Source organism: Perna viridis, chromosome 6, assembly GCF_037379345.1.
Source record: "Perna viridis isolate PV_CMFRI_1.1 ecotype Kerala chromosome 6, ASM3737934v1, whole genome shotgun sequence".
NCBI classification, from domain to species: Eukaryota; Metazoa; Mollusca; class Bivalvia; order Mytilida; family Mytilidae; genus Perna; species Perna viridis.
The window spans coordinates 26,034,668-26,057,873 of record NC_142450.1 but is presented as its reverse complement, the minus strand read 5'-3'; the positions used below and the strand labels follow the sequence as shown (position 1 = coordinate 26,057,873).

At 33.2% G+C, this 23,206-nt stretch overlaps 1 protein-coding gene and 1 long non-coding RNA gene across 8 annotated transcripts in view; one reads left to right on the top strand and one right to left on the bottom strand.

The window, feature by feature from the left end:
* Positions 1-456: 456 nt before the first annotated feature.
* Positions 457-4,211, bottom strand: LOC148614262 (uncharacterized). The gene is made up of 3 exons (XR_015923615.1): positions 4,055-4,211; positions 3,576-3,753; positions 457-1,609 (listed from the first exon to the last, which is right to left on the bottom strand). It is a non-coding gene; the product is annotated as an uncharacterized LOC148614262 (long non-coding RNA).
* Positions 4,177-23,206, top strand: part of LOC148614261 (baculoviral IAP repeat-containing protein 7-B-like) — a 30,256-nt gene continuing 11,226 nt past the window's right edge. For 2 of the 7 annotated variants that reach the window (XR_015923614.1, XM_088588260.1), the window contains exons 1-12: positions 4,177-4,330; positions 5,969-6,621; positions 7,463-7,531; positions 7,865-8,026; positions 8,684-8,847; positions 11,254-11,371; positions 13,159-13,325; positions 13,676-13,724; positions 20,992-21,158; positions 21,516-21,639; positions 21,957-22,120; positions 22,646-22,694. Coding sequence is in view for 5 of the 7 variants with exons in the window: in XM_088588260.1 (XP_088444386.1) it covers positions 6,006-6,621; positions 7,463-7,531; positions 7,865-8,026; positions 8,684-8,847; positions 11,254-11,371; positions 13,159-13,325; positions 13,676-13,724; positions 20,992-21,158; positions 21,516-21,639; positions 21,957-22,120; positions 22,646-22,694 (1,849 nt within the window). In the remaining 2 variants the exon portion in view is untranslated. Of the gene's footprint in view, positions 4,331-4,663; positions 4,874-5,968; positions 6,622-7,462; positions 7,532-7,864; positions 8,027-8,683; positions 8,848-11,253; positions 11,372-13,158; positions 13,326-13,675; positions 13,725-20,991; positions 21,159-21,515; positions 21,640-21,956; positions 22,121-22,645; positions 22,695-23,206 lie in introns of all 7 variants that reach the window. The other 5 variants (XR_015923613.1, XM_088588258.1, XM_088588259.1 and 2 more) reach the window with 5 other exon arrangements.

The window sequence follows — 23,206 nt, the reverse complement described above, 5'->3', positions numbered from 1 at the left end:
TCAATTTTATTTGGACTGTTTTCTTGAATAGAAGTGTCAAAAGTACTATCATTAACTGGTATCTAATTAATACAAATATACCATAGGATTGATACATTAACAGTTCGGTTATTATCACGAAATGGACAGGCAATATTTAGACGATCATTAGATTTCAACTAATGTATGTTTCAAATGATTATCCTTAATGTCTAACAAGTTTTACTCTTGAAACTTTTATCTTAAATTATGTGGATGTTATCTTTATATTAATCAAATACAAACTTTTCTCATTACAAATATTAAATCAATTTTGAGCAGTTTATACATAATTCTGCGTGAAAATTCAAGTTTCTGTGGTGTAAGATGGCTCGTTAACGTGAGATATTTTTATCTTACTTAGGTTTTTTGTTGGTTCGTCATAATTTGTTTGTATCATGTTGTAACATCTGTCTATCAATAAAAAGAACAACAAACTCAGAAAAGATTTTCATTTTGGATTAAGCCATTTTTGCAAAGCTTAAAATATCGTCTATCTGATGGGATGCCGGGATATCGTCTTTTCTTTATCTCAAATGAAATGTTCCAACTATCATTTTCGCCAGCATTAATCGGAGTTGTCTATTTAAATTTGCTGTGACGTATGGTTAGACTTAAAAGTTTGTGTATTGTTACTTTAAGTTAAGTTTAATTTTAGGCATAGTGTCGACTTCTCGTTTCCACTTTTCTCGGTGATTGCCCATTAGAATGCATTCAACAACTGTTTCTAAGAACTTCTCACTTGGAATTGAACAAGTCAGTTAACCACAATTTTCCATTATTAGTTAGAAAAGCAAAGGACGCTTACCCTACCGGCGCACCTAATCCATGCTCCTAGTTTGAAGTGGGGTTCATTTGCTTTTATTACTTTGTATGTATGATTTTAATTACTTTATGTTCTTTGTTGTGTATGTCTGTTTTCCATATCTGGTCTTTGTCCCTGGATTACATTCTGTAGATTACCGCTATAACCTTGGTTCCCTTGATTACTCTTTCAAGTCATCGTACCATCTATTTTTTTTACAGATTTTACCCATTTACAGATTCTTTACGATTGTCTATAATTAAGTCCGTATAAATTATTCCAGAGTCTAATAATATTACAATGTCGTCGGATATATGCTGAAATTCATCTCATATCATCAAAAATTACAGGAATCGTAGCATACTTTCCTACTCCAAGATAAGTTTTGTTTTTATTTTATTTTTTTTGTATTAAAGTCGTTCCATAACGTCGTAACATTTGTACCCACAAACTCCTGACGAATAGCCCATCACTGATACCACATCATTCATAAATAATTTTGTACATTTTTGTAATCAAAAACATAAATTTGTTAATATTTCGACGTTAATGCATCGAAAGTTCTCCTACCGGTCGTTGTTAATTCCTCGACACTATCAGTTAAGTTATTTTGTTCCGTTATGGTTAGCCCGAAATATATATAGTGGTATATCCAATTGTTTGTTGCTCAAGTTTATATGGCACCGTTAGTCTTACGTACAAGCACTACTTAAGTCTTGTCTTTCTTCACTTAAAGTTCCCACTTCGATGACCATCGATGCAGTGTTAATATTTTTTTCTCAGAATCTGCAATCAAAACAACATCGCCTGTATATAAAAGAATGCTTACATCAAACATTGTCACTAAGTCTTACGCCACAGTGTAGTGAGTTTATTTCGGTTGTGAGGTCGTTTATAAAAATTGCAAATAATGAAGGTGCCATACTAGTTCCTTGTCGAACCTTAGACTCAATCGAGAACCAGTCCGTTAAATCGCTATTCTATTCAGTCGTACACAACTTTGTATATAAGAGTACATGCTTTGTATAGTTCATGTTAAGTTTATATCATATGTAGAGATAGTTGACGGAATCAGTCTGCGAAGCACACGTATGTTTCTAATTTCATCGTTTTCCTTTAATAAATTTGTTTTGTTCCTCAGATAAAATTTTGTTACGATCAAGAAAAGTTACTATATAAAGCCTGTTATTAAGAAAAGAGCTGAAAATTTAGTAGGCAACGGTCGACCTTTATCTTTTGCTTCAATATACTAGCGAATCACTGTAAAAAAAACATCAAAAGATAACGTACACAATTGCTTCAGAAGATGGAGAATGTGTGAACGTTTCATTGAATTCCGTTGAGCACATTGAAAAGAGTTGCAGATTAAATGATGCCCCTTCCCTGTTAGTCGACAATGATAAAAAATGCGAAGAGAGTTATTCGGGTTAAACACAATTGGAGGGGCACAATAACATCATGTGATTAAGAGTTTGTGAAATTGATAGGATAAGCGGATTTAACCTTGGAACAGACAAACTTGAGGATAGCATGATCATTAAATGTTTCATATTTGTAGTTTCCAAAGAAATGAACCAAAAAGTAACAATTGTACGCGTCATGCTAGATATCGATAAATGTTTTCTGCCTTTTTTTAAGTTCAGCTGTGTTTAAAAGGGGGACCGTCTGGCTGCTCAAAGTAGGAAATAAATAATGCACAATAGAATATTTTGCAAATTCAAACATAATTGAAATCAAATATTAATCGTATTTTTGCTTCCATGTGTATGTATTTATTTACAGAGCAAATGTTTTAGTTTAGCTATTGTGTAATTAAAGACTCAGAAACTCGAGATGAAACTTCTTTGGGACCAAATAAAATACCTTTTTTTTCCTTAAAAGTAATCTTCTCGGTTATTGTTATACTTCGAAAATCTACTAACGAAACGCAAATTGAGCAAATAAGTGTGTTCTCCGTATATTTAGTCTTAATAGTACACTTCATTAATGTCAGTATCCACACTCAACAACATGTCATTATATACAATTCTGCTTCAAGGGCTTTGGACCACAGCCCTGATAACACCGTGATAACAACTTATTTTCAGTGTCATAGATAATTTGTACTCGATTTTATCGACATCACAACAGACTTTATCTCCATAACGGTTGCCATTTCGTGCAACACACAGGGTGGGCAACTCGTCGGGTGTTTCTAAAAAAAAAAGAGAGGACGCTTACCATACCGATGCACCTCGTCCATTCTTAGTTTTTAGTGGAGTCCGAGTTGTTCATTTGCTTTTGTTACTTTGTATGTATGATTTTAGTTCTGTGTTCTTTGTTGTGTGTGTCTGTTTTCCATGTCTGGTCTTTTTCCCAGGATTGCATTATTTTGATTACCGCTATAGCCTTGGTTCCCTTGATTTCCCTTTAACAAATATAAAGGAAGTAGTCATATCAGTATAAAAGTAAGTCAAGGAAACTCCGTTTATCCTTGTTTTACCATGAGCTGCAACATGGTTAAACAATAATAAAATTGAGCTAAAGTGATTTATTTCTTAAAAGATAAACTGTATTGCAATTTATTCCACAAATCGGATTTGTCAAACCAAAACAAAAACTCACCATGCAAGTGTTTGTTCTAATGGAAATACCTTTTTTTAAATTTAGTTAGTATTTCTACTAAAAAAAAAAAATAAAAATTACAAATTACTTCTGTTTGGAATTTGTTCAATTTGAAAAATATAGTCTTTTTGAAATCATCGTTACTTACTGAAATTTTAAATTCTAAATGGATTCAATATTTCAACGTGTCATAGTTTTCCTTTTCTCTTTCGTCTACCCCGGACACTTTTGTAGATCTTTCACTCGATGTTTTGGCGAAAATATGATAAGCTCGATTTTATCCTGGTTTAGCTTTGGTAAGTTGACTTTCATCCAAGAACTAATGCCTGAAATACAACCTCCAAACTTGTGGCAATATCAGTCGAAAAATCTCCAATGGTTCAACAAATTATACAATTACTAAAACAAATTATGCTCATCAAGACATGAAAGACATTTCATGAAAATATACATGATCCAAACAAAATGAATTGCAGGTAAAATAGATTAAATATTATCGTTTTAGAGGGTCGTATCAGCCCCGTAATATTGGTAGCGTGAAAGGCACTACATTAAATATCAATGAAAAGAAACTATAACTTAATTATGATTGTAGATAAAGTATACAAAACTATTTATTCAACTAACCTCTTGTTTAAACGAGTTGTCGCATCAACCACGGCATTGTTTAAATAAAAACAATAATAGATTTGAACTAAATGTCTCTTTCACGTAAACATGATTAAATACACATTTCGTGGTAATGCGCATGCTTGTTTGACTCGGAAATTATTTAGAAACGAAAGTTATCAACATGATCAACCAAGAGAAGTATTTACAGTTTACCAACGAATACATCGAAAGAAGCAAGGTCTATTGATGAATCTGCATAATTGTAATTCGATCGCTTCAAAAGACTCATAGGTAAGTTTTCTCCTTACTCAAAACGTTGTATCTATCTTGTTAAAATACGTAATCTATTGTTTACAGTGTTAAATGTGTGTCTATTTGCGGAATTAAAATGTTTTGGTCATTATGTTTACAAACTTATTTTGCCGCGTATTTTTTTTCTTTTATTTCAGTAAAGGAATACAACCCTTAGTTGTTTGGTTAATTTTTATATCAAAGCACGTTAAGTTGTTTCAGCTTTTCAAAAAATGTACGCATTATTAGTTTTGAGTAAACAACGACATTTAAAAAAAAAACATTTTTTTTGTTGTTGTCGAAATACGTAATATTACTTCCCTCATATTTCAGATTTGTTTTCCGTACCTTGTACTAAAGTGTTTCTTTAATCGGTTTTCTGTCAACATCCTGAAAATTGACAAAATTCTTGCCTTTATTCAAAAAGGTTATATCAAGTGACAGTGGTAATGCGCATGCTTGTTTGACTTGGAAATTATTTAGAAACGAAAGTTATTAACCAAGAGATATATTTACAGTTTACCAAAGAATACATCGAAAGAAGTAAGTTCTATGGGTGAATCTGCATAATTGTAATACGATCGCTTTAAAAAACTCATAGGTACGTTTTCTCTTCACTCAAAACGTGATATCTAAGTATATATATGTATACAACGTCTCAGAATGTGACGACTCTATTTGCTACTCTGCTCCATCGGATCAAATTGATACAGGGAAGATATATAAACGTATAGAAAGGTCTGAAAAATTTCCCAACGATGTTAGAACTGTCAAATTTGCGATGCAAATTTTTTGTCGTTCCCTCCGCGGGACTAAAACTCGTACCGCTGTGACATCTATGGCAACACCGCCTGCACTAAATCCAGCGCCCTAGACCACTCGGCCAGCTAGGCTATATATAAAATATAGCTTTCGCTGGCTGGGTCATTCCTCCCCGTAGGAGTAATCTAGGGCTGTAACTTAGTACACGATGTATGGTAGTACAGGACAGTTCATTTAGGTGTTATTATGTAGGATAGAGGATCAAATTAATGACGCATGTCACAACAAATCAATATTATGCAACGTCTCAGAATGTGACGACAGAATAGTTCGAGTTTGAAGAAAGCGGGTGTTTAGCTATTAAATAGGATGCTGACCTACTTATACATATGCTCTTTACTCTATTTGGATTAGTTAATCAGAGCCGTTTGGTTATTTTGATTGTCTGTCTTACAATTTTACATGACAAAAATGTACTGTCCTGTACTACCATCAATTGTATTCTTCGTTACACTCCTACATAAAATCATGGGCAACAAATTGCAACCATGTAGTAAGTGTAAACTATATTTCATAGAACCTGGCTGTTCGAGTGTTTTCATGCGCTTGATGTAGTACAGGAGATGTTTTCATATGTGTCACAAAAGTAAAACTTGTAGTTGCATATGCTCTGCCTATTCACAGTTAACAACTGTTAAAAAATCGTTTAACAAATATGAAGCCTTGTTGTGCTTTTTTTTATCTCTAATTGTGCATTAAACTATTTGAATGACCAGATCAGTGCAGTAATAATGTCACATTCATTTCGAGTCGTTTTTAGGTCCTTGACCTTTTTTGTAAATCGCAATCATTATCAGATTTCCATTTGCTTTTCAGGTTGAGTGTCACAAAAACAAAGTGCAGCGTCAACATCATGAATATAATTCTTTATCTTATTTTTCACGCACTTCAACTTTTGGATTTTGTATTTGTTATACTGTATTTGACTAACCAATACGAACTGCATGTTCTAGAGAAGACAACAGAACTGTTGTTTTTATCTTTATTGAGATTATTAGATAAAATAGTTACTTATATAGAATCAAGAATAGCAAAAGCCTTTTTGTACTCAAAGGAAAAGAGAAAATCATTGTTCATTTTAAATTTTGGATGTGTTTGTATTCGAAACTTTGGACAATCGTTCATCGTTTGTCCTGGAGGATTCGATGAATTTTATGAACGCCTAATTAGCAACCTTCCTGTCTATCAAACAGAGTCTTACGCGATGCTTTTTGAAATAAACAGATTGCAATCTTTCGCATGCAATCCTGGTCTTAACGTTTACTACATAAAATTGGCTAAATATGGATTTTTCTATGATTCTAATCGAAAAACATGCCGATGTGCTTTTTGTGGGTTTGAAAAAGGAGACTGGACAGAGGGGAATGATGTGTTAGAAGTGCATCGAAGAGGCAATCCATCTTGTCCGTTTTTAAACAATACATCTATCTTAGAAAATGTTCCGATGCACATTCAACGTGAGTTATCAGGTAAATGAAATACTGTGATTGAGCTGTAAAATAAAACACGTACTAAGGGAAAGGATCTTACACGAGTTTCTATTTGAGATCTTGGATTTCTTCCTCGTGTGTGAGAATTTCCGTCTTTTACCGAGTTGGAGGGCACCGGAACGAATGAAAAGACGAAGCATTTCTCACACGAGTGGAGGAAATCTAAGATCATCAATAAATGACAAGTATAAGAACGTTTCTTCCGTGTGGAATTACAAGAAGAGGTCAATTTAGTAATTGAGTAATTTGCATAAAAATGTGTCATATTACTTGGCGCCGATTAACCTCGCACGATTTACATTAACTAACCCAAAAATTCCGTTACATAGTAATTCTTAAGTTTTTATATGAAATAAGTATATTAACCTGCATTGTCATACAAAGATGTGGAGCTGCGTACAGAAAGTTGGATTAATGTATTCATTGGCCCTCTGAATTTTACTTTTACTTTACGGGTTGCGATTGGCTATTTTAACCATGACACGGTCGCGTTCACCTGTAGAAGAAACGGAAGAAACAATTTTTCATGATCTTTTCAAAGGGTAGATATGATTTACAAAATCCATGTTGTTTGATCTTTTCTTATGTATTATTCACTTATTTTGTTCTATTTTGTTTCCTTTTGTTTATCTGTTCGTTTGCCATTTGTTGTTGTTTTTCACTTTCTACGTCGTCTTTTTATAAACACTTAAATAGTGTGGTAATACCTGTAAAACATGAATGTTATATTATGTTAAAGAAAAGTAGAGCGTAAAATGAAATGACAAATTCCAGAAAATGAATGTTTAATTAAAATTGTGTTATCATCGTTAAATTCCAGCATCACAGGCAGTTGCTCAACATGGTTATGCTTCATCAATTCAAGAAACTAGCCGAGGAAGAAAACTTTGTTAGTAAACATCAACAAATTAGTTGTAATTTTGTATCACGGTAGGATAAACATTTTATTTCAACACAGTTTCAAACACAAATGCACGTGATAAAAAACAGATACAATTTAAAACTCTAAATGTACCGTGAAAGGTTTTTCATAAAACGTTCAAGTTACTCTTTGTTTAAAACTCCTACTGCCATGTTTCTGTTAACATTTAATGCATTCGAGTAAATGAAATATAAATGAACATTTCTCTGACAATTATCCGTCTTAAGTTCTGGGTTGAATAGCCATGTGTTTATTGTCTGAGAATTATCAAAAAGCATTAAAAAAGTGTATTTTCTTTAGGTGGACGATCTAACAATCAAAACCAACAGAATATGCTTCGCCAAGAAAGTGATAATAACCGACAAATGTCGGTACAACAATCAGCTACCTCAAGTAATTATGTTGATCAGAGTATAGACATTGAAGCGGACAGAACACACAATCTCGAACTTTCCATCATAGGTATGGTGCAATTTGTAGCATAAGGAATGAATCTTTCCGTTATGTATTAGATAACAACCTTTAACTCTCAATTCATTCCAGCAAATTCAATATTGTTGGAATATGGATGTGCATCTGTGGTTTGCATACAAAGCTACAAAAACAGTAAAATATTTGTTAGCACCTACAAGACAATGACTAATAATTCAATTAGTTTAAATTTTGTTTTCCAATGTAAATGAGCCAAGCAAAACTTTTATCGATAGAAGGTTTATGTTTGATTATGTTAGATATTTCATATGCCAAAATATTGTGGAATTTTAGAACAACAAACCATTGCTTAGCAATCGGAACTGGATGATTTGATATCATTTCACTGTATGGCTCTGAAATAAGCAACGCGCATATATATTTAAAATCATTATGTTGAAAATACCCATACGTTTAATATACGTTTCATCAGCTCATCTTGTACGATACAATCTGTTTTGAAATAGCTTAAGTAGATAGTTGCAGTGTTTCATCTAAAGGCTAAATCGTTATTGCTCTTTAATTGTATTTAATGTATGAAGCTTCTGATGGGTTCACGAATTTATTATTTGTATTTCTCTACCAATCTCAAACTGACTGTTTGAGAAGAGCGAATCAATTGTTCTTTCAATTATATTGTTTTATGAGATACTGACATCGTCCAGTGCTCCTGTTGTGACCTAAGACTTGCAGAATGGGACCCAGCAGACGACCCCTGGACGGAATATGCACGACATAGTCCAACCTGTGCGTTTCTCACACACATGACAGGAAATGGTTTTGTTCATGATATACAGAAGGATTGGAAGCGGGTAATCATTTTTTTTATTAATATGTATTAAACATTTAAGTTACTGACAACTCTTCTTATGGCACTTTACACTGCGTGTTACAACTGCTGATTGTGAATATTAGTACAATGTAAAACATCAATAAAGTGGAAAATAAAGAATGTTCCATTCGCGAACAGTTGACGGGACGAATGAATCCGCAGTCAGTGACAGTCGGTACAATCAGATCAGAACCATTTCCTAATGGGTAGCTAGTAGTACTTTGAATTGCAGATGGACATAAATTTTGGAGATAATTTGGGGCATTTCCGCTTTGAATATTATAAAAAAAAAGTTGTAGTTTTCTTCGATGTCTTCTATTTGTTAATGGTTCTAAGCCAGACCCGCGATAAAGATTATCACTGAGTGTAAAAGTAGGTAATTATGTGATGATTCTTGTGGCTTCAAGTTGTAACTTCTAAAGACGTGTTGAGTTATTACTCCGCAAGTATCCCAGACTTCACAAGTATATTCGCATAATGGCTGAATATAGACGGTATAAGGCTTAAAAATATTATGACCACTTAATCTATATTTTAATTTTCGCAACGTGTTTGAATATTTTGTAATATTTTTTATCATGTCATTTATATGAGACGTCCACTTTGAATCTTGTGATAAAGTTATTCCGAGATGTTTATGATTTTGTTAAAAAGGTATAGTTCGTTCTGTCGTTGAGGGAGAATGATACTTCATCTTCTTTCTCTTTGTTAGTAAAGACCATTACTTCTGTTTTTTTTCTGGATTAAATTCCATAAGCCACTGTTGTGACCATTTATTTAGGGCTTCTAGATCCTTATTAATAACATTCTGTATTCCTGCGGATTATCACTAGAATAGTTTAAGGAAGTGTCATCTGTAAACATTCTTTTCTCCTATATCGTTTATATATATATGTGTGTGTGTGTGTGTGTGTGTGTATATTAGAAAAAGAAGCGGCCCTAATACCGAACCCTGGGGTACACCTCCACTTATATTCAATAATGATGATGAAGAATATTTGCATATTACTTTTGTTTCCTGTCACTCAAATAATCTTTGAACAATTTGTGAAGATTGCCTATAGTTATATATGCGTTTAGTATGTGCAACACACCTTTATGCAAAACTTGGTCAAAAGCTTTAGAAAAATCACAAGTACAAAACTGCAGCTGTCTCTCTTTTCTAACGAGTTTAAAACAGTGTTATAGATTTCGATTAGTTGATGTACGGTTGATCGTTTTGGCAAAAACCCTGATTGGTATTCATACAGAAGATCGTAATTTATTAAATGGTTATACACATATTTATATATTACTTGCTCCATTATCTTCCCTATGCAACTTAACAGCGATATGGGTCGGTAATTTGAAGGGATGGATTTCCATCTTTTTTTAAATATAGGAATGACGTCACTATATTTCAATGAGGAAGGAAAATTTCCCTTGTCGTAGGGATGAGTTAGATATATTGCCAAGTGGCTTTGTCACATATTGTAAAGTTGTTTTAAGCAAACGATGACTGATTTTGTCTGGACCAGTAGCTTTATTGGGGTCTAAAATCTGAACAACGTCTTTCATTTCATTCTCCGTAATTAGTATATTACTAAGGTGGTTCGCAGTTTTGGCAACAAATTCTGGTGTCACTATACCGTCGTCATTAATTGATGAATTGAACTGAAATATCTTTTCAATAGCTCACACTTTTGTTTATCATTGTACACAATATCTACTGTTTCGTTGTTCGACATTATATCTGAAAGTGGCTTGATAGCGTAGGACCCTTTATTTTACTTAATTAGCATTTTTATTATTTTCCAATAAGTTTTTGGTTTTGAAATGTTTTAGATTATAAAATTATCGATTTTTTTTTCAAAATTTCCTTTTGCGATTTTTTCATGTTATTAACTTTGTTTCGCTGCTTTTTGTATCTAGCTATGTCTAGTTCTCGATTCCATTTTAGTACTTTTTTTTGCGTAACCGATCTCGTTTCCTGGTTTATCTTACTCTCATATATGCATGATCATCGACTATTAAGATACCACAGGGGTTTACTTCTCTCCTAAATGAGATGAGAATTATCGAAAGCAAAATATGTTATTGGCATGCGTACGAATTAACATTCAAGCTGTTATCTCATATTTTGTATTTAATTTTATTTATTTATTTCATTTTAGTTTGCTTGCTTCGTCTTTTGTCTCTTCACTACTGCTAGTCCTGTAATATTCATTTTTGTTTTAAATGATATCCTTGTCAATTGCAATTTTAAGACTTGACGCTCTTTGTAATTGTTTAAAATTAATTCTTGTATTTACGTAAATATAAAATGAGATTAAGTCATTTTGTTAAATGATTTACTGTATATTTTCGTGAAAACGGCATCTTATTTTGCTAGTTCTTTTAATTGTAGATCTACAACCCAAAACATGCTGCGTTCGGTGACAGGGAGTCACGTTTAAACACATTTGATGGATGGAGACAGGATATTTCTCCAGATCTCTTATCAGAAGCTGGTTTTTTCTTCACTGGTAATTAAATACAATGATACGTTTTCAGTTTTGAATAAGTTATCTTTAATTATCAAAGATATCAATTTTCACTTCGATATCAAACGACTTTGAATTATTGACCGCGTTGGCGGCCATTTTAAAGATGGCCGCTGAGACTCTCACAATTTTATTCACAAATTTGTTTCGTGAGCAGAATATGCACTTACCGTATTTCGTCTAATTCTAATCAGACAACAGTGTCCAAAATATTTTTTGTCTTTATGTAAAAAAAAAATTGAGCAACTATTTTGAAAATATGTTAGCAATATTTTTTCAACTTCACGTCCATCAAGGAGAAGATCGAACTTATTTTGAAGTTTCATCACAATCCGATGAGTCACTTCCGCCAAAACGTGGGGAGACTAGAACTTTCGAGAATCCTTAGGACAGGAGAGTCAAAATTATAATTCAAATACGCAGTAAAATAAATAATTCTCCGATCTGCTGCATGGTCAGCGACTTAATTAATTGTGGTCTCATAACTTCTTCGTCACTTTGCCTCTCTTTTATATATGTTTTGAGGACACATAAAGAAAATTCCATTTGATTTTTATGGAGGTATGATCAGATTAGAAATAAAAAGGCAGGACTGAAATTGGTAAAAAAAAGGCCATCGTGAAGAATAGTCAGGATCTATTATTGACGTGTTTTGATTCTATTCCCTAAAATTAAATAGTTGCTCCCTATGACTTGTTCATATTCTTAAAAGATTCAATGTAATGGGCGCCCAGCAAAATGAAACTATCTAGGACCATCACTATAAATGCAAAATTTACCAAGAGACTTTTAGCTAAATTTAACTTAGAAGCTAATGAGGACATGAAAATTGATCCAAGGGCTAAATTTCTACTTGGGAGTAAACGGAAAACCTTGTTTCAAGGTTAGAACATGCCATTCGGTCTTAGTCTGATTTCCCAAAATAAAAAGAATCAAATGTCATAACTTTATGGAAGAAATGATCATCACAAGATACAATTACACTAACATTCTGAAGATGCAGTCCAATTTAAATTTCAAACTGCTTATAAACAAGAAAAAATATGAGTTTACAAAGTACACCAATTTTCAATACTGCAATTGGTAAATTACTTACCGTTTATTATACATGTGTATGTCATTCCATAGGTTATATTATGCATAACCCTAAAGCAATTCATATGTTGGAGCTAATAAAAAGTATTTGCATTTATAAGTACATGTACCCATACAATTTCCTTTGAGCCTTTTTGGTGACTTGAAATTGTTCTTCGCATTAAAAAAGTATATGGTGCATTATATCAAATGGTTAAGTTGAGAAATCCAACATCCAGATTTACACACGAATAAAAATAAATCACAAATCAGTTCTCAGAGAAATCCATGCATACGAAGCATGAAAAATGATAACTAAAGGCCATAAATAATTGTACTCACTTTGATCACTGACATATCACAATCATTAATATTGCTAAACACTTTTAAATAGTAAAAATAATCTTTCTTAATCTTAATTATCGCTCTGAAATAAGCAACGCGCAAAGTATATTCAAAATTATTATTTGAAAAATAACAATACGTTTAATATACGTTTCATCCGCTCATCTTATACGAAACAATCTATTTTGAAATAGCTTAAGTAGATAGTTGCAGTTTTTCATCTAAAGGCTAAATCGTTATTGCTCTTTAATTGTATTTAATGTATGAAGCTTCTGATGGGTTCACGAATTTATTATTTGTGTTTCTGTACGAACGTCACATTGACTGTCGTTTCAATTATATCGTTTTAGGAGATAATGACATCGTCCGGTGCTTCTGTTGTGACTTAAGACTTGCTGAATGGGACCCAGCAGACGACCCCTGGACGGAACATGCACGACATAGTCCAACCTGTGCGTTCCTCAAACACATGAAAGGAAATGGTTTTGTTCATGATGTAAAAAAGGATTGGGAGCGGGTAATCATTTTTTGTTATTAATATGTATTAAACATTAAGTTACTGAAATACTTTTCTAGCGGCACTTTACACTGCACGTTACAACTGATTGTGAACATTAGTAAAGCATCAATAGAGTGGGAAAGACAGATGGTTTTTATGAAAAATGTGCATGATCATCGACTATTAAGATACCACAGGGGTATACTTCTCTCATAAATGAGGAGATGATATTTTCCCAAAACAAATTAAGCTTTAAAGAACGATATTTTTTCTTACTTTATTTTATCAAATTAAACTTCAATTCCTCGTACACATAAAAAATGTTTTCAATTTTATTCTACTACAATTTCTCATCATTTTGTCATTAGCGAAGACAAGAAAAAGAAGACTCAGCCAGTCGCTGTAACGAATCACGAGGTAACACAAATATATTTTTGTATATTTTTGTTCCGGACTTTAAAAAGTTCTGAAAATGAGAATATAAAAATATACTATTCTACGAACGAAGTGGTCGGTTTCTTATTATCATTATTATTACAAGTTTGACCGTATATGTACATAAATACCTTGTTCTGGATTATCTTCATTGTGATATTTTAATTAAGTGTGCAAGCTACCGGGAGGAAAATGGGTAGGGGTTCGCTTACACATTTTTACTAACAATTTTACTGAGTTCCTTCTAAGTGGGTATGTTAAAGGCCTTGAGAATCATGGCAAACTTCGAAAATACGTTATAAAAGGGCCTCTGCTGTTAAGGTTGAATTTCTATGAATATGGAAAATCGGAAAACTTCTAAAATGTTAAGTCTCTTACTCTAGTAATGTTTAATGTTAAGTGTAAATTTCATTTAAATCGTTAAAAGCATACTAGTTGGGGTACGACTTACGAAACGTTGACCGACAGATATTTCTATGGTGTGGCCCAAACCAGGAAAGCGACGAACGTAGTAATTCCTCGCCTGGCAACTAGTTGAACCCTGTAAGTTGGACAAGTATGGACATTATTGGAGTTTTCAAAAGTTATTGAGCAACATATTTAAATTGGGACAGCCTACATATTTTAGATATCAATTTCCACTGAAAACAGACTTTGTATTATTGACCGCGTTGGCGGCCGTTTTGAAGATGGCCGCAGAGACTCTTACAATGTTCATTCTGAAATTTGTTTGAACCCATGAGCTGAATATGCATTTACCGAATTTCGGCAAATTCTAATCAGACAGTAGTGTCCGAGATATATGATTCTTAATGTAAAAAAATGGGTACTCTAAGTTACTCTAAAATGGTAGCAATATTTTGTTCAACTTGTTTCGTCATTTTGCCGTTCTTTTTCTATATTTTAGAGGGCACATAAAGATATACCATTTGATTTTTATGGGAGGTAGGATCAAATTTGAAATTGGTAAAAAAAAAAACAAGGCAGGCCATGAGGAAAATTGAATAGTCAGGATCCATTATTGTCGTGTTTTGTTTCTATCCCCTTAAATTCCATATATTGCTCCCTATGACATTTTTGTATTCCGAATAGATTTAATGTAAAGGTCGCCCATCATAATGAAACCATCCAGGACCATCACAATTACATGTAATACAAAATTTGCTATGAGGCTTATAGCCGAATTTAACACAGAAGTAATAGGGACTTAAAATGGATTCAAGACCTAATTTTCTACTTGGGAGTTAAACGGAAAATCATGTTCCAAGGTAAAACATGTCATTCGATCTTAGTCTCATTTTTCAAAATAAATGGAATCACATGTCATAACTTTAAGGAAGAAATGATCATCACAAGATACAATAACACTAACATTCTGGAGATGCAGTCCTATTTCATACCTATCTGCTTAAAAGCAAGAAGAAAAATGAGTTTACAGAGTACTTTAATTTTTCAATACTGCAATTGGTAAATTAGTTACTGTTTATTATACATGACTTTGTATATGTCATCCCATAGGCTATCCAAGAGTACTAAAGAGAAATTCAACATCAATATTAACACACGAATAACATAATTCACAAGTCAGTTTTCAGAGAAAACCATTTATATACAACCTCAAAAATTATAACAAAAGGCCAAACATAACTGTAATGACTTTGCTAACACTAAAATACCACAAACATTTATATTGCTAAACACTTTTTAATAGCAAAAAAATTCTTAACTGAGCAGAGTCTTCTAACAACTAACGCAATTTCCAGGGCATGGGTTGATTAGCTGAGCATACAGATAACCAAGAGGTTACTGTTAAATTACAAATGTCAACAATTTAAAATGCATTTACACTAATCCTAAGAATCCTAATTGATAATTTGATTTTAAGTGCATCATTTTCAAATTTTGATTAAAAAATGAAATAAAACATACATAACTACTAATTAAATTACCTAAAATGTCCAACACCCGTATTACATGTAATATTGTTTTGACTCTTTCAATAAACTAGGCTCAGAACTTGCATGGCCTAGATACTTATGTTAAGGTGTAAAATTAGAAGATTTTTTTATGCAGGTGTTAAGGTTTGTAAAAATCGAGGACTTTTCTTTTAGCAAAACTTCATAGGAAATAAGACGTTACGATTATTTAATACTCAAAAAATTCATTGACGTAAATTGTCAACTTTCTTCGACATAATTTACGCATAGTATGAAATAAAGCAACATAATCAGTTTGACATCTTTTAATTATGAAATTTATATATTAAAAATACATGTATAATTATACAAGCACAAGTAAAAATTTCACCAGATTAATTTATTAACATTACATTTACAATAATTATCATATTGTCTTGTATACTTTTGTCGACAGCACTCCGCTGAGACAACTGGATGGATTTAAAATTAACTTGGCACAAAAATAGGGCACCATGCAAAAAAGGTTGTCCAACACAATTATTACTAGTTAAGTTCTTTCCCTGTCAAGGGAAAACATTACTACTATTCGTATGACTATCATTATCATTTTTTTTTATTCCGCCACATTTTGACTTTGTCGTTTCGAGAGAAATCAAGTTGAGTTGTATACTAAATGAATCTGTGTAGCTTCAGAAGGTACAGAGTTACCCTGCTAAGAAAACTCATGTTTCGCTACAGAGTTATTTCCTTCTCTTCAAAAATAAAACTTCCCTCTTCTCCTCCTAGATTTTAATAAATAGAGGTGAAAAAAATGTTAAGTCCAAAAAGGTATAAACATTCTGTCAACTGTTATGGCCACTATCCACTTCCTGGTGGCCCCGTGCAGGTCCGGGTGTTAAAAGAATAGGCCTGCAGCAGCGCTAAATAGTGCTCAGAAACCTAGCCGGGGGCTAGGCGCTCTGCCCACAGAGCAACTGGGATGTGTGCCCCAGGTGGTGGAATGGGGTACCCCTGGCGTGTTACATGCTGGGCTTGTCAGGCTATAATACGGAAAACCTGACCGTAAACCATAGTGGTGCACCGTGTTGGGAAGGATGCCACGTTCCTCGCACGTTAAAGAACCCTGCTGTGGTATTCGATAGGAGTAGGAACCTTTGCGCTCTGCCACAGGAGGCTAAATTGCCCGACCTTACCCACCCCCCTTTTTCCAGTGGCAATCAAAATTTGTCGACCCTATTATCCTTGTGACCCATATATAGCTGAAATATTGCTGCTCTGACGTTAAACCCCAACAAACAAACAAACAAACAAACACTTCCTGGTGTTTATCTCAGATTTGGATAGGAAATTATAACTCGTGAACAATTTACCAAAAAAAGAGAAACTAATGCGATAACGTGTTGTATTTTCTTTTAGAAATTTTATGTAATATTTATTGAAACTGCTAATCAATAACTCAACTTTTATTTAATTTTAACTTATTAATCGTCTCCGTGGAGACGATTATAAAAAATTGAAGGCAGATAACATGCACGAAGAAATTGAAAACCATCATCTCATTGGATAAAAATCTCAAATAACGCAGAAGTGAAGCGCCGATTATTCATGATTGGCTGTCAACATAACACACTCTAAAACCAATACGTAGAACCGTATGGGCTTACGGTATATTATCATTATTTTAGCATCTTCTTTATACTGATACTGACTGAGCGGAAATCAGTCTTAAATCAGAAGATTCGGTAAACTTCGTAAATAGTGGCAACGATCAAATTTTAAAAAAAAGAGTTACGATATACATTCAATATGGTATTGATATGTAACAATAATTTCAAGAAAGTTTTGATACTATCAATGTTATTTAATATTCACCACATTATTTATCGTGTATTCCCGTTTTATTTTCGCGGGCTTTTCGCGCACGAATGATTTTGTCGTAAACATAGAAGAAAGTTTGATCATGCATGATTGACTTTGGTTACGTTTTATGTCAAAGTCAATTTCTAAGAAACTATGTACCCTAGGATGATGTAATGAGTTGTGGGAATATATCTTTGGGAGTCTGTCAGCATCAAGATAGATAAACAATGTAAGAAGCATTAATGTAGAACATTCAAAGCTCTACCTTCCTACAAAATTTCATCACAATTCATAAAGTTTGATAGAGCTGCAGCTCTGAAACTATACAAGATAGATAATCAATTTAAGAAGCCATGATGTAGAGCACTGAAAAGTCTACCCACTTGCAAAATTACATCAAAATCCAAAATGTTTTGAAACATAACAGCCCTTAAAAGTTTTATTTTTTATCGAGAATTATTTACCGTATATATTTAAAAATTTATATCATTTATAATTTTTAAATAAGAAAAATATAACATTTAAGGACATTCATGTATTCTATTTTAACGCTAAGAGACGAGTAGCTTTTTTGAAAAGCTAATACTTTTATAGAAAACCTGTCAATCGATATTAGGTACTGTATACTATACAACGAACTTGCTGTGGTGTGTTTATCATTTTTGGTAAATGTTATACACCTCCATCTTAGTTTTCTAGAGACTTGACTTTTTATGAGCAACTCAGCGGGTGTTTCTAGAAAAGCAGAGGACGCTTACCCTACCGGTGCATCCGGTCAATGCTCCCAGTTTTTAGTGGAGTCCGAGTTGCTCATTTACTTTTGTTACTTTGTATGCATGATTTTAGTTACTTTATGTTCTTTTTTGTGTATGTCTGTTTTCCATGTCTGGTCTTTGTCCCTGGATTACATTCTTTTGATTACCGCTATAACTTTGGTTCCCTTGATTACTCTATATAAACGTAAAACAATTTTAATATGCAACTAATTACAAATACTTTCCATTTTACGACGTTTTTGCTTCGTGGAATGTTTGTCATTATTTTATTCATCATTTCTTTCCCTTGAATTTTATCTCGTTACAACAATTCTGCGTATCGACATTAATGCTTCGTTTTATATTCGACACAAGAATACATATAACGAATTCACCAATTTACTTATATGCTGCGAATTTCATTTTTTCTGATATCATTATAATTGAACGGTCAAAACGCGGTAACTCAAAATGATAATTTGTTAATGTCCAGTTTTTCCATTAATTTTCCTTGCATTAAAAAAGCGACAGAAGAGTTAAATATTTTTTCCATGAATGTGGAAAGTTACAATAGGAAACATTTGATTGATTATTGGGGTTTGACGCCCGAGCAGCGAACATGAAATGGATGATAAAATGAACATGAAATGATGATGATGAAATGAAAAATAGGATGGGACACTAGGATAATATGGTTGACAAATTTTAATTGCCACAAGATAAAAGGGGAATGTTCAAGGTCAGGCAATTTAGCGGCCTCTGGCGGAGCGCAAACGTTCCTACTCCTATCGAATACCACAACAGCAGCGCTAAGCTTGTCGTAAAAGAGCAAAGAGCAACTGGGATGTGTGCCCCAGGTGGTGGAATGGTGTACCCCTGGCGTGTTACATGCTGGGCTTGTCAGGCTATAATACGGAAAACCTGACCGCAAACCATAGTGGTGCACCGTGTTGGGAAAGATGCCACGTTCCTCGCACATTAAAGAACCCTACTGTGGTATTCTCCCGGAGTAGGAACCATAGGACTCCGCCACAGGAGGCTAAATTGCCCAACCCTTCCCACCTCTCACTATTTCCAGTGGCAATTTAAATTTGTCGACCCCATTTTCCTTGTGTCCCATCCCATTTTTCATTTCATCATCATTTCATGTTCATTGTATCATCCACTTCATGTTCATCGCCTGAATATAGCTGAAATATTGCTGCTCGGGCGTTAAACCCCAACAAACAAACAAACAATCTAACATTTTCAACGTTTTTGCATTTCACCTTTTTCAATGTATTGATGTGACTACTTGTGAGTAGTACAGAATTTTAAAAACCAGTGACTCATTTCAATACTTCCTCCCCACTGAAATCACTCGTTTGAAAGTGTGGAGAAAATGTACTTTCATAACGAACGAAGCGAAAGAAATTATTTGATGTATGTATCTGTTAGCATACCTGGTCTTTGCGCCTGAACACAATCTTGGATTCTGTTAGAATCTTGGTTCCCTTCTTAACAACTTTAGATCAAAGATAATTTAGTTCTAATGTTGCGTAATACTGTTTTTCAAAAATGTATATAAAAATCAGTATTTCAGATAAACTCCTGCGTTAAGTATAGTTTTTTTTGTGCTACTAGCATACACAATTTTGTTCTGATTGCTTCATGAATGTTCTTTATTCGTATTGTTACATGTTACTTGTATTTGATCGCCTCGGAGCATAATATACCCATACTTCAGGCATATGTGAATGTTGTGACCGTATATTCTGGTGGAGTTACTTTGTACAAGTCCCATAGGTGTTTTTTTCATACGATTTCTAATGTATAATGATAAAACCATTTATTATGTTACGGTAAATATACACCTTGGGTTTCCTTCAAAATATCCATATTGTTGGTATTGTCAAAACTTCTAAAGATAATAATAATAATTATTATTATAATAATAATCAATAACATTTACGTTTTATAAGTGGAACTGCAAATTTTACTGTTTTGCGGGTCTGTTTTTGGATTCATTGTTTGTCGCCGATAGTTTTGTGTCTCATTATTCATACATTTAAACTTTTGCCTATGCAACGATTACATCTATCTATGTAGAAATTGCAGTTTTCTAAAAACTAGACCCCAGGAGACAAATGCAGGCAAATTAATTAAGCTACATTCGCCTAAATTGGTGGCTAATCGAATGAGTTATCAACCAGCTAACCTCGATCCATCATTTTGGAAAATCCAAAATGAGGAAGAAAAATATGAAGTTTGAATCAAAGCAAAAGGCTAAGCACTTAGCTGAAGCTGGATATTTTTACACAGGTATAAAAATAAATGCCCTTAAAGGTTAACATTTTCGATCAGTTTCTTTGACGTGTTTGTTCGTATAATATTGAAGGCAAGTCGTGGTTTTTTTGTGTATTTAGTTTTTTTGTTTTTTGTTTTGTTTTGTTTTTGTTTTTGTTTTTGTTTTTGTAGGAAATCCATTGTGAGCAAATGTGCTTTTTACATCAATATATAGAATGCAAGATGTACATTTTTATTGTCCCCTTATAAAAAGCTTTATTTGTTTTCCATTCAAATATATTGAAATTTGAAGAGCGCTCCTGTTGAATATCTTTAAAAATAATTTTCTTAAACCATTGTGTTACGATCTTTGAAAAAAAATTCTTATTTTATTTTTATTGCTATCGTACCTGTTTCTCGAGTCAATACGTTTCTGTAATATCTTTTTAGGAGAAAATGACATCGTCCGATGTTTCTGTTGTGACTTTGGACTTGCTGAATGGGACCCAAAAGACGACCCCTGGACGGAACATGCACGACATAGTCCAACCTGTGGATTCCTCATACACGTAAGAGGAAACGGTTTTGTTCATGATATTCAAAAGGATTGGAAACGGGTAATCATCTTTTGTTATTAATATGTATTAAACGTTTAACTTACTGAATTACTCTCGCAAGTTACAACTGACTGTGAATATTAGTAAAGCATATATCACGTGAAAGAGTTTTTGTTTAAAAAATGTGCATGATCATCGACTAATAAGATACCACTCTTCTAAATGAGATGAGAACTTTTGAAAGCAAAACATTTTATTGACATGCGTTCGAATTAGCTAGGCCTTAAATTGTTATTTCTTGATAAAATAATGATTTTATACACGTTATTGTAATATTAGTTTAAGTCATTTTGTTAAATGGTATACTGATTATGTTCAAGAAAATGGCATCTTATTTTGCTAATTCTTTAATTGTAGATCTACAATCCAAAACATGCTGCGTTTGATGACAAAGAGTCACGTATAAACACATTTGATGGATGGAGAGAGGATATTTCTCAAACTCCAGACCTCTTAGCAGAAGCTGGTTTTTTCTACACTGGTAATTAAATACAATGATAAGTTTTCAGTTTAGAATAACTTATCTGTTATTATTAGAGTTTTAAGCGTCATATTTTTTGTGAAACGGCATTCGCCTATGATAATAATTAATGAAACGATGCACGTTTCATTAAATAAAAAGAACCAAATTCGTCTGCAAAGAAGATCTTTCAACTTCCTCTTCTGTATCACTGTAATAACGCTAAATTTATGTAGTTATGGTATATTAAAAATTATTCGGTAAATTTTGTCTTTCATGCAATACATATTTGCATTTAGAAGTATTCTAAATTGATGAATTTGGCCATTTTCCTTAAGGGGAGGAAGATATAGTACGATGCCACTACTGTGATGGAGGCCTCCGAAACTGGGAGCCTGAAGATGATCCTTGGGAGGAACACAGCAGATGGTTTCCTTTCTGTAAATATGTTATCAAGATGAAAGGACGAGAACACATCGATGAAATAAAGAGACAGACAATGGTATGTCTTGTGTATTTTTCGTTTCGTTTCGTTTTGTTTGTTTGTTTGTTTGTTTTTGTTTTTTGCTTTTTAGTTTGTTTTGTTTTGTTTTTTGTTTTGTTTTGTTTTGTTTGTTTTTTGTTTTTTTGTTTTAACTTCTCATAAGCAGGTAGGTATTTATGTGAAATTTAAAATCCCCCATTTTTTATATTATCTTCAAAAAGCATTTCGTATTTGATTTTGTGTAGAAATACTTAGTGTTTAATAGTGTTAAATAAATGGATAGTGTCTATTCAACAAGTAAGGTTCTGCAATAAATTTACTGCAGGATTCAGTTGTTTAGATGTCATAGGATTGTGAATTTGTATGATTGTGTGTTTTTGTTCTGTGAATTCTTTGCTCCATAGTTTCCCAAAAGAAATTAAGCTGTAACGAACGATATTCTTTCTTACCTTATTTTATCAAATTGAACTTAAATTCCTCGTACACATTAAAGATTGATTTGCAATGTTATTCTTCTACGATTTCTCATCATTTTGTCTCCAGCGAAGACAAGAAGAAGAAGTCTCAGCCAGTCGCGATAACGAATCACGAGGTAACTCATATCTATTTGTAGATTTTTGTTCAGAACTTTAAAAAGTTCTGAGAATGAGAATGTTAAAATACACGATTGTCCGAACGAAATGGTAGGTTTCTTATTATCATTATTATTCCAAGTTTGACCGTATATGTACATAAATACCTTTGTTCTCTATTATCTTCGTTGTTACATGTTAATTAGGTGTGCAAGCTACCAGGAGGGAAATGGGCAGGGGCTCGCTTACACATAGCAATATTACTAAATTCCTTCTAAGGGGATATGTTAAAAGTCTTGAGAATCATGGCAAACTTCGAAAATGATTCGTCATAAAAGGGCATCTGCTGTTAAGGTTGAATTTGGAAAATCGGAAAACTTAAAATAAGATTAGGCTCTTACTCTAGTAATGCTTAATGGTGAGTGTAAATTTCATTATAATTCGTTGAAAGCATAGTAGTTGTGGTACGACATACAAAACGTTGACGGACAGATATTTCTATATTGTGGCCCAAACCAGGGAAACGACGAGC